This window comes from Thunnus albacares, chromosome 21 (assembly GCF_914725855.1).
Source record: "Thunnus albacares chromosome 21, fThuAlb1.1, whole genome shotgun sequence".
NCBI classification, from domain to species: domain Eukaryota; kingdom Metazoa; phylum Chordata; class Actinopteri; order Scombriformes; family Scombridae; genus Thunnus; species Thunnus albacares.
In genome coordinates this window covers 11858419-11874640 of record NC_058126.1, presented here as the reverse complement: position 1 = coordinate 11874640, position 16222 = coordinate 11858419, and the positions used below count along the sequence as shown (strand labels likewise).

At 39.3% G+C, this 16222-nt stretch overlaps 1 protein-coding gene across 3 annotated transcripts in view; it reads left to right on the top strand.

Moving 5' to 3' along the window:
• Positions 1-705: 705 nt before the first annotated feature.
• Positions 706-16222, top strand: part of LOC122972135 (sodium/hydrogen exchanger 9-like) — a 57879-nt gene continuing 42362 nt past the window's right edge. The window contains exons 1-6 of one of the 3 annotated variants that reach the window (XR_006399645.1): positions 706-1353; positions 1686-1885; positions 6156-6233; positions 6430-6506; positions 9127-9242; positions 16096-16201. Coding sequence is in view for 1 of the 3 variants with exons in the window: in XM_044338909.1 (XP_044194844.1) it covers positions 1209-1353; positions 1686-1885; positions 6156-6233; positions 6430-6506; positions 9127-9242; positions 16096-16201 (722 nt within the window). In the remaining 2 variants the exon portion in view is untranslated. The remainder of the gene's footprint in view (positions 1354-1685; positions 1886-6155; positions 6234-6429; positions 6507-9126; positions 9243-16095; positions 16202-16222) is intronic. The other 2 variants (XR_006399646.1, XM_044338909.1) reach the window with 2 other exon arrangements.

Sequence of the window (16222 nt, the reverse complement as noted above, 5' to 3'; positions counted from 1 at the left end):
GGTAATTAAAAGAAACTATATTTTAATGGCAATGCAATACTGCACATATTAAGAGATGCTTCACAAGGTGTCATGGACCCAGTGAGATTATACTGGACTTCTTTGCTTTGAGAATAAAGCATTATCATGAATGCATGTGGGTCAAAATTGGTAAATGAAATTTCTAATTATGAAGGAACCATCCTGCAAAAATAATTTGTGCGACCAAGACATTGCCAAGATAATAGTTAATCAAAAACATCCCCTCAAACATTGCCTTTTCTTTCTATGTCGATACTATTGACTGCATTCGCAATAAGATCAATAGGCCTGATTAAACCCTGTCCAGATTTTGCTGCCTGGTGGAAACACTGATAGACTCATTACCTACATGCAGTACACCCATACATGTTCACATGTGCTTGCATTTTCATTTATTTCTAATATTAAATGATTCTTATAGATACTAAAACCATCGAAGTAAAGCAAAGATCAAAACAAGCCATTACAACGAAACGACTAGCCTAATTAATTAATTAATGTACGACTAATTAAGGGCCATGACTGATTCACTTAGAGTCTGGGACCTATGGGACAGTCAGAGGGGAGAGTCAATTTTCCGGCCAATCAAAAGGGGTTCCAGCTCCTCGTGCATTAGTTTGCGTTCACTGCCATCTAATGGAAAGTGAGAAGCTGACACCCAAGCTGTGCTGCATTCAAAGTCCTTTCAGTAATACTGGAGCTGTTTGAAAGCTTAGCAAAGATATAACGGCATAGGCAGTGTCAATAGTTGACGGTAGATGTGATCTATCCTGTTTTTACATGACTAACAGGCTATAAATTGCCATTCTGACATAACTGAAATTACTCCGTGCCCAGTATTTATCCTTTTACGTAGCCTATGTTTCACTGCTCAGGCATTTTACACTAGCATGCCTCATACACAATTGCTGTATTGGTACTGAAGTAAAAACAGCTGTTCATCTCTTGATTTATAAAGTAAATTTATACTCACCAAGACCATTTGTACTCGATTTTGTTGTTTTATAAATGAGGCAAATTTCGCACCTGTGAAATAAGGATTAAGATTTCCAGGGAGCAGTAAAGGCAGCAATGTGCCTCTCGAGGGCTGCTGTTGCGGATGTTACTGCTGCTGGTGAACTCAACCACAAGTTTAAAAAAAAAAAGAAGTTATTTCCGAAAAGTTTCACCTAGCTCAGGCATGAAAGATGACGGGCACCGTGAAAAACACACCAGACAGTGTAGCGTTACTCGCTGCAATTTGCTTGATGCTTATTACTATTTTCACCGTGTGGAAGTTGAAACAGTTCAAATATATACTGATAAATGAAACTGGAGGTGGAATGTTTTATGGTAAGTACCCTTGGCCTGTTTTCATTGTAGAGGATGGAAGCCATTAGTCAGCAAGACTTCCGTAACTGACATAGGGCTATACCAACTAACAGATTTATTTTGGTCACACTTTGTTGAATTATTGGCTTTATTAGGTATGTTTTAGAGTGCCAAGTCACATTATTATGCTTTATAAAAAATATATAAATCACTACTATGCCACTATGATGATCAACAATAATTAACACAACCTTAAGAGCTCACCAGCCTGAAAATTCTCTTAACACATATGAGAATTTATGCAGTTTCCCCAATGTTTTAGCTTTTCTTTCCCCATTCTGTAACATCTACAGGTATGCTTCTGGGATTAATGGTGAGATTCCTCTTGTTTGACCGGGAAGAGAATATGGAGAATATGGAGAGTGTGTGCAGCTGTGTGGGCCTGAACAGCACTCCTCACATCCTGACTGTCAACATCACATCACATACACACTGTTACAGACATGTTGGGCAAATCAACCAAAGATGCCCACCTGTCTCGACCCCTCGTACGGTAACTATGGCAATTTCAGTTGACCTGCACTGCAAATATATGCTACATAGGTGAATCTTTCATTTGGATAAGGGCTGCAGGTTGTAACAAAATATGTGAAAAGGGAAGCAATCTGTCTTAATAAAATGTTTGCCTAAGAAACCTGTTTAATCAATATTGCAGTGGGAACATCTGAAAACAAACTGCATCATACAGGATGTTTTCTTTCTTTTCCTGTGCTGTAGGTTTTTTTTTCTTTTTCTTCATAGCCTTCTCTTTGATCACATTTTGTCCCTTGTGTATGTTTGGTATTTACATCAACCATTCTCCCCTAATGTTCCTTAGTTATTGGTTTTCCTCTGAATTACTTGCTTGGACTGTTTGTTGTCAGGGAAGCAAGCAAGAGAGTGGTACAGAGAGAAAGAGGGCAAGAGAGCAATTTAACCTGTATTAAGGTTTTATTAAGGAACAGATAGGAGAGATTACATTTTCAGGTGCGCTGTGCGGACAAGGGGGAAATTAGAAGACAACTAAACACAGAAAAGCAATAAACTGTAGAGACTATATACATAGACTGTCAGAGCAGATAAAACAACACAAAGGGTCTGATCAATGGACACAAAAGGCTTTATGCTAACAAGACATTTTGTTAGATGTGTTTTCCTGTCAATAACTTGAATTGTGTGAATACAATTAGAAAACTCAATTCATTTTTTCTTGAAATTCGGGTTCCCCTCAGGACATTTACCTAGCTGTGTGTTTACCTGCTGAATTCCCGTAAAGCAGTATTCTTGCAACTGATAGTGCTCTGCACTGCAGGAGAGATGTGAGATAGTTTGGTTATCTCTTAGATAGCGATAGCCACGTCACAGTCTGTGATACAGTAATGGATGTGACTATGTGCCACGTGTTATTAAGTGGTGGGAGCTATGATTCTATAAATAATTGTAGCAGTCACCCATTCTTTGGACTTTGGACTGTCATTTCCCTTTTCCAAATTCATCGTAGCTGAATATGGAAATCCCTCTGAGTTGATTGATCACCCGTTGAGCAAGGTGTGGGGACTGGCTCCTAAATAGTAATTGAGAGCAGCGGGGGGTCATTCCCCTCTTGGCCAATCAGGGTGCAATGACACATTTTCTCTGGGGCTTAAGAGAGGTGGTGAATTGCACACCCAGGTCATTCTGATCCTTCCTCATTTTTATCAGATATTGTCAGCCAGAAACTCTGGTCTGTTTAGGCCTTTTTGACACTTCTTTGCTGTCTTTTGCTTTTCTGATTGAGGGTGATTTTGAGCGTTCTGGAGCCTAATTTGAGTGAATATTTAAAAAGTCACCTTTCAACTAGGTTACCAGCATTAGGGCAGATCTTAGGCTATTGTTAGGCAAGCAAAAACTCTTGCACAAATAGCACTAACACATGCAGGCTTTACTTTGTTTATTTATTTATTTTTATTTGAAACCTCCCTTATAAACATTTGTTCATTACTGAAGTGGCCATTGTTTGGTCATTGTTAGTGCAATGTTAAATGTGTTTATGAGGTTTGTCTCGCCAAGTAAATATTTATTGTATTTTTATGTGGTTGGGAACTTGTTCTGGAACTGGTTTTTCACTTGCTGCTGACATGGAAAGTAAAATTATGACTAATCCAGTCCATTTCTTTTATTACCACTGTCGACTCAAACTGAGGTTTTGTCAGAATAATTGTAGAGATATAATTCACTTTTTGCAGTTAAGAGATTTAACACCATTCTGTTCCTGTAGGAAAAATTGAATTGAAACCATTATGTGTTACACCTTACATTACCACTTTCATTGGTATTTTAATGTTGTGAAGACTGCACTGATAATCTTAAGAACTTGAGTTACTTTTACTGAGTTACTGAGATGAAGTTTTATGTTTTTGAAATACTGAATGGCTCATTTAAACTAAATAAAAAGAAGTACATTATGTTCATATTTTTTTCATATTTTTTCGCCAGCAAAATAATGTTACGCTGGACCTTTAGCCAAAGTGCTGCTAACGTCTCACAGCAATTATTCACTGGAAAGGAATTAGTCAGTGACTCTAATATAACTTCTAAGTAGAAGAGCCTAAGCCTTGACATGGGCCTTTGGTTGTTATTAGTGTTATTTCTGTTTTCTGGCTCTCTTTCTTGCTATCAAAGAGATTTGTCATATCAAAGAAACGAGCCAATGAGCCAAGGATTCAACCATACGATGGCCAGCGAGCATGAAAGGATACAGAATTAGTGTATGAAAATGTATTTCTTAATCTCATAGCGATATTTCAACCAGAGAGAAAGGGAGTAGTGAACCATGAACTCCGCATCGTCCAAGCCAAGTGTAACTCTTCACTAATGGCTTGCACTCTATGGCCCCTTTGAATGCTGGGGTCTCATTAGCAAACCAGCAGAGGCTACCACAAAGGCCATTACATTGGTCAGACCATTCTGTGTAGCCTTCACGCCATTAAGCCTGATACATAGGGGGACCTAGCAGGGAGAGATAAGGGTTTCATTGCATTACTGAGTCCATTATGTGCCACTGGGGAGTAAGGCATTAAAGTTTGTGGTCTGATTAAATTTAGTGCTGCTCAGCTTAAGAGTCAATTAGTGTATACAACACACCTCCATCCTCGTCTGTGGTGCAGGTGACCCTTAGAATAAAACCATGAACATATGCATTATTTATTGATTGCAGTGTATGTATTAGTCTCTGTTATGCAGTTTAGTATTTGTCATGCACAGGCCGTGCATATGAAAAACTATAAGATATACTTACTGTGTGGGTAATTGCAGCCGCAAAAAAAGTAATTTATATTGAGCCGGGTGATAGTGGGAGAAAGATACGAGCAATTTGTAGCTCCAGCAACCATTTCAAGTGTGAATTATGGAGAAAGCATGGTGACTCTCCAAACTCTATAGGGGGCTTTCCAGCATTAGAAATGATAATTAAAAAAGAAATGAAATCTTCCACATATTGCAATTACAAATACACAGATATACAAAAGTAAATGTTCACCAAAATGCAATGTGTCCAGAAAATAGGACATTTGCAGAGGCAGGCTTATTTTAATTCAGCCAAATATTCATGCTACTCAGGCCGCTTCAACCCTTTGTCTGTTTTTTTTTCCCTTCAGCAAAATCTAGGCCATTCTCAAAGGTCTGTGACCAAAGCCCTATTTCAGCACGCATCGCCACATCTCACCCTTTGAACTTAAATTTAATTGAATTGGAATTTAATTTTTAGCATTGTCAAGAGACCTAGTGTGGTGTAGGAATCAGGAAAAAGTAGCATTATTTTTGATCTGAATTGAATATCGCTGCCGTTTGATCCTCAGCATGTACCCACAATAGACATGAAAAGGATTCAAGGATGAAGGACATGAAAGGCTACCTTTCTGAGCAGATTTCGTTGCATCACATTGACTAGGATGAGAAACAGACAGAGAATGTGCACAGCATGTTCAAAAATTCCTTGCACTCTGGTTACTGTTTGTGTTGAAGGTAATGTAAGTTGCTGTGATTAGCAGCTTAGATTTCATTTGATGTTAACCCATATGTTGTCTGGACACGTATGGCTATATTAATGGTACTTGCTCATTCCCTTTCTAATGGAGGCCGGTGACGACTGTCACAACCAGTTAGACTGCTCGTTCTGTGTTATGCTTATCTTTAATCAGCTGTGGAAGTCTGAGTCAGGGCACTTGGACAGAATGCTAATGCACTATACAGTAATTATATTATAGGCACCTGAGGGCTCTTGGGTGATGTAATGCACCATCTGGTAGCAATGCTGAGGGTTCAAAGTTTGTTGTTGAGAAGAATTTGTAGCATTTCTTTATTATAAGGTAGCATTTTAAATGGTTAATGTTTGTGTTTTTTAAGTGTCAAGTGATGATTTTTGTATCTAGATAGGTGGGAGCCTACTCTTTGGTAGCTAAGTGGTAAATAGCAAATGGCTCGTACCTACAGTGCTGGGAACAATCCAAAAACATAAGCCTAAACACTGACATATATGCTTGGAGTGTCACATTTTCCCATTTCTTCTATTAACAACATGAAGTATTTTTTATATCAAGGACAGGTATGGTTGTCGTGGTACCTGTGACTATTGGGACTTTGGGATTTAAAGAGGAAAAAGGAACTGGCTGCTGTCTGCCAAAACAGAGCTGCTAAAGTCAACGATGTGTGTGTGTAATATGTGTCTGTCAGTCAGTCACGTTCAGTAAACGGAGCTCCCCACAGAACCCTGTCAGTCACCAACACAACAGCTCTGTCTTTTACAGGAGACCTTTGATCCCGAGGTCCTTTTCAATCTGTTCCTGCCACCCATCATCTTCCATGGAGCTTACACCCTTAATCAGGTGAGACTGCTGTCCTGACATGCCTTAAAGTAGGGGGGGTGGGGGTGAGAGACATCATCAAAGGACTTTTCTTTTTTATATGGGTGATAGATCAGTTTGAAAAGGTGCTGCCTCGTTTGTTGCATGAATATTAAGTGAATGTGTGACTTGTTCTGTGGTTGTTACTAATCAGAGTTCCTTTTAATTGCTTTTCTAGAAACGATTCATTGACAATCTGGGATCTGTTCTCACATTTGCTTTTATTGGTACCATAATCACCTTTATGATCATAGGGTAAGTATTGTTTGTTTGTTCACACAAATTAAGAAATCAAAAGTCAAGTTATTCATGATTAAGAAATATGAGAAAGTAGGAACTGAAAAAAATAGAAAATTGATGACTGACACTTTTCACATGATGAAAATCATGCGATAGGCATATTTAGCTGTATTTCATGTATGCAAGGTGCTATAATCATCAGTAGTAGTGGTAGAAAATATAACAGTATTTTTATAATTCTCTGTACTTTATTATCAAATATGCACATGATAAATTACAGTTGCTTGCTCATTTTAAATTAACATGTTTTCAGTCAATAGAAAATGTTATTTTTACCACTGTGTTATGCAATTTATAATTAGTACATATAATTAGTACATAAAATCAATGTAATTTACTGACAAGAAATTATGAAATATGTGCACTTCAGAAAGAGAAAACAAAGCATTTTTTCCAAAGCTGTAATTCTGGAGCTGAGTCATCACATCTGCAATTAACTCAAATCTTCTGCAGGTGTGAGTAGCTTCTCTATTTGCTTGGTGCATTGCATTGTAATACAGTATAGACCTTTTTGTCATAGTAAGAAAAGCACAGGTGTAAATAATCACATTAATTGTTGCTCTGCTTCAAGTATCCCAGTAAGCTATGACAATGAGCTGGTATATACAATCATTAAGTTATCATGTGCTTCTCCCATTATGACAAGTCTAAGTAATCGTCATGTTTGTCTATATAGGACACTCAAAAATCAAGCAGTATTAAGTAGGTGTCACTTTTCCAGTGTTAACACACTCCCATTCAAAACCTGATTAAAATTAGTGTAAAACTGGGACACAGCTATTATCTGTAGCACTACTGTTCTGGCCTTAGAACGCTAGATGGCACTCTCAGACTTTGAGGGAAATGCAGACCTTTGTAAACCACTAGCTTTATGTTACTGATGCACTCATTTACTGCACACACAGAAACTGTGAAAACCATGTAACTCCAGTTTTGTTGTTCTCCTGTTGTAACTCTTGGATCCTCTGTGATCAGGAAGAATTGAGTAGTCCTTGATTTTGACATTTTGGAGATACAAAGTTCTCACTAAAAGTATTTTAACCCACAGTAATATATTCAATGTAACGTTCCTGGATTTAACAGTTACTTATTGCGCTTGTTGTTTACTCAAGACATAATCATTTTATTGTCAAGAGATTTGTTGGGTTTTTATATATGATAAAAGTCCATGTCTTCTCAATGCAGTATTACAGCTATAGCTGATGGGCTTTTCCAACTTGCTAGAACCCGTCCCACCATTAAAGATGTTGTTCTTAGTTGCTTTCCTTCCATCTTTCATCCATCCGTTAGTCCTTCCCCAGGAGTGCCCTTTGTCTAACCCCCGCAGGTCCCCTGGGAAGCAGGGCAGGCTTTGACTTGTTGGGTCATGTGCTAATTCTTTGACTCTAACCAATCGTGTTGCTTGTTAGTGAGTCTGCCATATCCTATGGGGAAAAGAGAGCGTCATGGGAGTCCAGGAACCTTATTGACTCACTTGACAAAGTACATTCACTTCCTTTCATTCTCTGTCTGCGTCTGCCTGTTTCTCACAGACCGTCTCTCTCTGTCTCATACACACACACACACACACACACACACACACACACACACTCACACTGCACACACTCACACTTCACATCATTAGCATAACTTCAAATCTCCCTTAAAGATACATGTATAAGACAGCTTAGTTGCTCAACCTGAGGGCAGTACTTTAAAATCCTGGCCTCAGGGACAGGTCGTGTGCTGTCACCATGGTAACAGAGGTATGCCAATGGACAGAAAGGTTCCCCGGAGGACACTCTGGCATACTCATTATTATGGGATGCTTCACAGTTACAGGTGTAGTGCTTAACACACCTCAGTTACCAGTCAGGAGCTGAACTGCAGTATTGAATGCTGAGTATTTATAGTGTATTTTATTTTTTTTATAAGAGAGAGCATACAGTGGTGCATTCTGGGACAGTTAGGGTTTAGATTTGTTCTATTGTCAGGTCATAGTGCTGATAAAAATACTGCTTCTATTTTATTTATGACAGTTTGCCCTTCACATACACTCCTCGTGGCATTTAGTGTTTCTGGTGATTGTGTGGGCAAGGCACAAGGCACGCACGCACACACACACACACACACACACACGCACGCATGCACACATCCACATCCACACACATTAATTTATTAGGTCTGAGTGCTTATGATACTGTCATAAAAGGATGCCAGGGTTGAAGATGGATAGATGCTAAGATGTGCTGTCTAACAAGAGTATTTGTCATTTGTGTGTCGTGTGTGTGTGTGAATGCAGGTGGGTGTGTGATTCGGGGGAGGGACGTGTAAATTCTGACACACACACTCACATAAATGTGGTTAAATTTAATGCTACTCAGTGTAGTTGCAAGTGTTGTGTGTCCACCTGTACTAAGCAGCCGCTGCCTGGAAACCGGTCAACTCACCTGCTGGTAGCGTCTGGCCCCATTACCCAGACTACTCTGGGGGAAGCCCTGCTGTGGTTAGAGGGATAACTGATAGGCCTACTCTGGCTGGCGCTCCCTGATGACCTCACTGTATGTCCCTCTGTCTTGTTTGTCCTCAATCCCAGGGCCTGTGTCTACGGCTTCACCAGACTGATGGTGCTGTTGGGCCAAGCAGCAGATGGAGACTTCCTCCTCACTGATTGCCTCCTGTTTGGTGCCATTATGTCAGCCACTGACCCAGGTAGTTGGCCTAATAAAGAAAGTCCTACCGTAACTCTCATCCTTTCTAGTGGCAGCATTGATTTTTAACACTTTTGGTTTTTATAGACATATAAACCTCTGATTGCTGTAGCATATTTCTACCCCTCTTTACAAGAGTCACACTTTATTGCTTTACAACACGAGCGAAAAAGCTGAAAGCTGTTTGGCACTTGCTCACAGTGAATATGTTATAGTCACATCACAGGGATCTGCCCGAGGTAAACACATACAAATGACTTAAAGAAAACAACAAGTCAAAAAAAATATCAAAGACACATGACGTGTTAAGACTGTTCAAGCAACTGTATATTTTTCATTTCCACAGTTTCTGGGTTTTGATTTGATACTGAAGATGTATGCAGTCTTCTGCAGTATCGCACAACATGATCAGTTAAGATATCAGATAATGTGCTTAAAAAGGTCAAACCTGGCTCATGCTGTTCTTTCACACCTCTCTGTGCCTCTTTTTCTGTTGTACACATGATACTGTCAGGTGTAATGAAACTGTTAATTAGAATGTATGTGGAGTGAAAGCTATACACCTAAAAATAAGATTCAACATCCCGTTTTTACTACACTTTGGACCTCCAAGATATGTCAGCCCATTTAGTATCGTCCTTGTCTACGTGTTGCACAGTGATGGATGACATAGGATTAATAACCAAGTCTATATGCAGCAACAAAGTCACTGTGCCCTTTCCATAGATGTAACTGCTTTGAATTCATTGCACCTTTCCCCCTAAGTGGAACCACAATACAATCTGTGTTCTTCAAGAGCAGTCAAGTAGGATGTCACAAGGCAAGCTGTGATGCAGAGACAGCGACAATGTTAATGTTCACATCTAGTAATGAATTATTTAAACCAATAAGCAGTTGATCTGAGTGAGTGTTAAAGAGGAGCTGTAGATTATGGTGCAGCTGTCATTCCGACTGACATTATTTTCCCATGCCATGCTGCGCTCGTCCACGCCGACCCCGGCGCCCTCGTCACTTTGATTAGAATCACACTGCAGTGCATCGATGGCCCAAAACACCAAGACCCCTAGGCTGTCTCCATCTCACGCTGTCCAAATATAGCGCTGGCTCTCTGATTTTCTGGAAAGGGAGCCATTAAAATTTCCCTGTCTGTTTGTCTCTCCCTTATATATTTGCATTCATGCGGCCAAAGCAGCAAAACACTCCAGAAACACTCACACATACACACACACACACACACAGGTACAGCGACTCTCAGAACAATTAAGTGCCAAAGAATAAGGCCTTGTGTGACGGCTCTCTGGCTGTCGCTGACACATTGTGTAGTGCAACTATGGCACGTACGAGCTGAAATGATGGAGATCTTGAGAATGCTGTGAAAGTCATCACAGGCTGACGGCCAAGCTTTGAGAGAAATGGAAACCCAATTTATTTGCCACTTCGTTTGCCCTGGTCTATGGAATATAATAGAGATATTTGATAGGCCCGGGTTGCATTGCAGCCATAATGACTTAATGCAAGATTCCTCTTAGAGCAGAAGAAAGCAAGCAACAATAGTCCAGTACATGAGGGTGATGCCAAAACAAGCAATGTCCTTTTGTTGTTATTTTATTTTCTGTTTCAGCACTGTAGCTACTATTGAAGATAGTCCTCTGTCCTCTGTCATGTCCTCTGTATTTTTCCAGGGAATTTTGAGATTTTAATGACCTGAAGAGTCATATTCTACAAGTAGAGACAAATAACACATGCTGTGCTTTTGTGCTTTTTAAGTCTGATATTTGTGAAGTCAACATAAATTATCCCATCGTTCTAAATTAATTTAATATTGTTAATTTGATCTTTTTGTACTTCCCCACCAGAATTATATTGTTGGTAGTGTGGACGATTCTTTCAAGTAGGATTTATGTGTGTGTGAAATATTATTCACAGGAAATATATCTGAACATGAATAAATGTCATGTGAGAAAAATTGCAGGTTTTCTGGTGCCTTGTCAGACATTTCTTCTTCTTTTGTGGCACTGGGGGGATTTGGATTCGTGACCTCAGTATTTCTGAAATTCTTGCTGCGGCCCTGTGCTGGTTAGCACACAGACAGAAGGTATTCTCTTCTGTCCCTGGCCTTTTCTGTTTTGGGTTCATGTTCACCCCATGTCTGTGTTGTTTTTGCATGGGCACTCTGGTTTCCTCTTATATTCCAAAGACATGCCGGTCTGGTGGTTTTGAGACTCTAAATTAATATCAGTTTGAGTCTTTTTACCATATATGGGCAGGGGTTAGACTGCAGGACATGGTGACTATTCAAAGGATTAAGTAGAGAAAATGACTGGAAATCTTTCTAATAATAGCATCAGCAGATCTAAAGGAAGATAAAGTTTTATGCAACATATTCACATTTACATCCCTCTTGTAGTGTTTGAGATTATCTGAGCAGAAGTGGATTTTTCTTAATCTCTTTGTTGGCAGCAGAGGCATCCATTTAAAGTATTTTTATGATGCACAAATGTCTCTCGTATGTAGTTATTTGTTCCTTACGGTGTTCATCTGTTCATTTATAAATTGTAAGTTTTACACAAGCTCCACAGAGCTCTGTGGCCATGAAACCTGCCCTTCTCAGACTCAGAATAAGACACATGGTTCAGGTCACAAAGTGGAATGCCTGCTGCGCTGCATCCTCTCACCTCAGGAATGGTTGCAAAAGGTCGGTGAAACCCTCACTTAACTTCTCAAAGGAAAGATTTTTTTGGGGGGGGGGGCGGGGGGGGGGGGGGGGGGGGGGGGGGGCTCTGCAGTTTTTCTTTCATCTTTTGAGTTTTTATTTATTTTATTTATTTACTTTCTTTTTCAGTAGTTCGCTTGTGGTGGGGACTGCACTGATATTCCTCTCAGTACTGTATGTCAGAGTTAGAAATGATGCCAGAGTTGGAAATGACTTGTTTACATCTGCAGTGCCGAGCCAGATGTCAGCAGTAAGATTTAAAGTGAATATTGAAAACACGGTTAGACTGAGAGGTATACATGCACACGACTGAAATTACCAGCAGTATTAGAACATTATACAAGCAGCTAAGGACCAGTATCACAAAACAGAGGATATGAAATATTTACAGAAACTAAATGAAAACACAGACAGGCCACAATGACTTATTTATGATTTACCAAGCACATACAATTTAATCAGCAAAACACAATAAGCTTAAACATGGACAGGAAACATGATGTGATGTCTCTGTTGAGATTTCAACAGAGACAGGAAGCCTAATTTAGAGATTCTTCGACCTCACTATGAACTTTAGCTATTTTGCCATTTCAAACATTTTTACCTACTTTACATACTGCTTAGATGGTGTCAGACATTTTTGATACTTGCTAAAAAAAACACACTCTGGTTGCCAGAAGTGTATAATGTCTGTCTGTAGAGGCCTAACACCTCACCTGTCAGTATCTGGCCAACCTTTCCATGTACTCTTCAGTGTCACACAATCTCAGTCATGGATTCTGGTCTATTACTAACTAGAGAAATATCAGCATGTACAGTATTAAAGTCTCTGATATCTTCCATATCTGTAAGGCTCTGATCAAAAAGGCAGATTTGCTTTGCTTTTTTCCTTCAAAAATATCATAAATTAATTGACGTTTTGAAGGGACCTTATCATGACATATCAAGGAACTACTGCCAGATTCTAAGTAAACAAAAACAAACTGGAAAACTACTAATTAAAAGTGTTTTACTTTATTTCATCTTGCGCTCAAACTGTGACCTTTTGACGCATGTTTGTGCACATGTCAATGCCTAAAAAAAACTGCGCTGAGCTGCAGAGATTATAGTAATTCTCTGTTGACCGTTATCTCTCTCCTGATGCATCACTCTCAGTATTATATCTGCCTAATTTGCTGAAATCAGTGAGCAAATCCCATGCTCTCTGACTGAAATGGCCATGAGCTTTGCCTCTGCTAAACCTCTGCAGCAGGGTAATTTGACCTAATAAGGCCGCCATTCGACCCTTTCAACTGTATTATGTCTGAAATAATTGTCTACTCTCTCCACCTTATGGTGTTGCTGTGGAAACTGATGAACACTTGACAGCTGTAGGACGGGGTTGCCATGACAACACAGCCAACCCGCACCCTTGTGTGTGTGGTGGGTGCTATTTTTTTTTTTTTTTTTTTCTTTTCCTCTTCTTCTTGCAATGTGAGTGGTGCGCGACATGCTGTCATCAGCCAGGAATTATGGGAGCAGGGAGATGGAACGATCCTGACTCCAGGGCCTACCTCACCCCTCTCCAGATAAAGGATTTTCCCCAACCAGGAAGAGCTTTAAACCTGTCAAAGACCAAAGAGCCAGATCTGTCAAAACAAGTCCTGAGGCAGCTCTCTTGCCACTGCTCTTATTGTTAATCTAGTCATATCCTCGCCGTGATGCCCTCACTGGCCTGGTATTCACTACAGGACCAAAAGGGTACTATCAGAGTTTACTCATTATTCATATCACAAATTTTCCCTGAAACTAATTTATAGGATTCTTTTCACATCTTAGTGTTAACAGGTAGAATATTAATCTCCTGGAAGCTGTTATTGTTTTGAATATAATACTGTCTGGCCTTCAGGGTAGCGCTGCACTGAGTTTCTGTTTTTCTGTCCATTTTTTTATATCCTTTGTAAGTGTGTGTATGTGTGAGTGTGCACTTTTGTTGTCTTTCTTCATATCTTACGCTGTTTTTATTCTATGATAATTTTGTTTTGCTGGTTTCTCTTGTAGTGGTTACAATAAGAATTTGTGTCAGTACATTTTATCTATCTATCTATCTGTCTGTCTGTCTGTCTGTATCTACTAATGAGATTAAACCCGTAGAGCAATATAGTCAGTAAACAAAAAACCAACAGTGCTACAGTTGATCTCATGCAGAAGGAGATACTTGATGTGTCACACAGCAAGGAGCCGACAGGCACGTCACCATCTCGTCAATGTCAGTATTCTCCCTGTCACTCAGTGTCAACACTTAGCCGTCTTGAGGTGCAGAGCGTGCATGCACTCATTCATATGCTCGGCATCTTCCGCTTGATGTTTACTGTCGGTGAACTCACTGAGTTCAGCTCATATTCCTCTCAGCAGATGCAGCGTGTTCTGAGATTCAGACGTATAAATAAGTGAGCAATAAGTTGTTTGTATTTTTCACCACAGATATGAATTTTGCAATAAATGATCTGAGAAATTACTTTTATGCATATGACGTGGCATGCAAGTCAAACAAGGCATCTTCATTAAGATGAAGAAATAGTGCAGATGATTTTATTTATGCAGTATATGTGTATCCTCTCTTGACTTCTGATCTCAAACTGCTAATCAAAGGGAGCATTTGAATTACAGTATGAAGATTAGGCAGGCGTCACAACCACAGGCAACAATTGATACAAAAAAAAAAAAAATCCAAATTAATATTTAAAGTAAATTATTTCAGATCTCATTTATGGTCTCAAAGAATGCAAGCAAGATTTTCATAAACTGAATTCTCCGCCTCTGTCTGTGCTATGAGCTTTTTCTTACTAATCAAATATTCAAGGCAAATGAAATGTAATTATGAAGGACTAAGCAAGTAAGGAAAAAGAGACAGATAAAATGCTAAATACATTTTTTTTACCCCTGAACTTCAGTATCCATGAAAAACTATTTAAACTTGTGTATTTTTACATAAACTTTTCAAGTTGTCACCGTGCCTCTGCTCTGTGTTAGACATGCTGTAAACCATAAACAATACCTTTTAAATGTCCATGTAAATACACATAGACTTACAACTGGCAGCCCTGTCTGTTTAAACTTCCATGTCCACTGAAAGTCATTATGCAAGAGGCACCTATGCCAGAAACTGAAATATTTAAGGAGAATTTTTTTTGTGTTGCTGAGCAGTGAGTGAACCCTGCATTATTTAAAGCATGGAGCTCTCTGCCTGTAGTTCCCTCACATTAGACTGTAATAGGCTCCTTTTGGATGTTTTAATCAGCTGCAGCATCTTAGCTCTAATCTCCACTTTTTCCCACCAGCATCTTCTCGAGAGTCCCAGAATCCTACTCGTTATATCTCTCTATAGCGAAAACTGTAGCAAACGCCGCAAGCTATCTTGCGACTACGGGTGGGATGACAATGATTTTCAAACACAGGAAAGGTGCCCTGTAACACACACAATCACACACTCAGACTAAGACTTCTTTCCACTTTAGCATGTGTTGATCCACTTAGACTTTGGAGCTGAGATGCTATTTAGTGTGAAACTTTGCTGTTAATGCTGAGACAATTAAAGTTGTTTATTCAAGTCTTTGTGTGTAAAACATAGTGTTAGAAAAGTTATTTGCTAATTTGATTTATGCTTTTTTTAAAGTACACAGTACAAAGTACGTTCAGTTATATTTTATGTAAGTTAACTATTTATTTTTATATAATATTTCCTTTTCTTGTGTACTTGCATGCCACTCACACCATTTTAACACCACTTTTTAGAGTAGCGTTCACTGAAAAAGGACAGTGATGACATTTCTTTTTGTTCCATATTCTTTGCATATAAATATGTAAAGAATAGTGTATTTCTTTAGCTGAGAATGAATAAGTATTTGCATGGTTTAGTTACTCTGGCTATTCCAAGTGTCAAAATCCTCTTTCCAGTGCTCTCAGTGTGCTGACATCCTCTGTCAGCTTTCATTGTTACACTGCAACATTAAATCTCATGGTTTCTCCTGTTTGTAGCAGCCGAAGTGATACTCTACACCACTTTTGCAGCATGATTAGCAGAGGAGTTGTTATATTCATTTTTAAATTATTGTGCTCCTTGCAGTTATCCCTAGCAGTAACTCTTCTTTTTGTTTTTAAGTATCAGTCCTTGGCTTGCTGTCAGACCTGCGTGTGGACCTGGATCTGCACACTCTGCTGTTTGGTGAGAGTGTCCTGAATGACGCTGTGGCCATCGTCCTGACACAGTGAGTATCTCGCTCTGCATC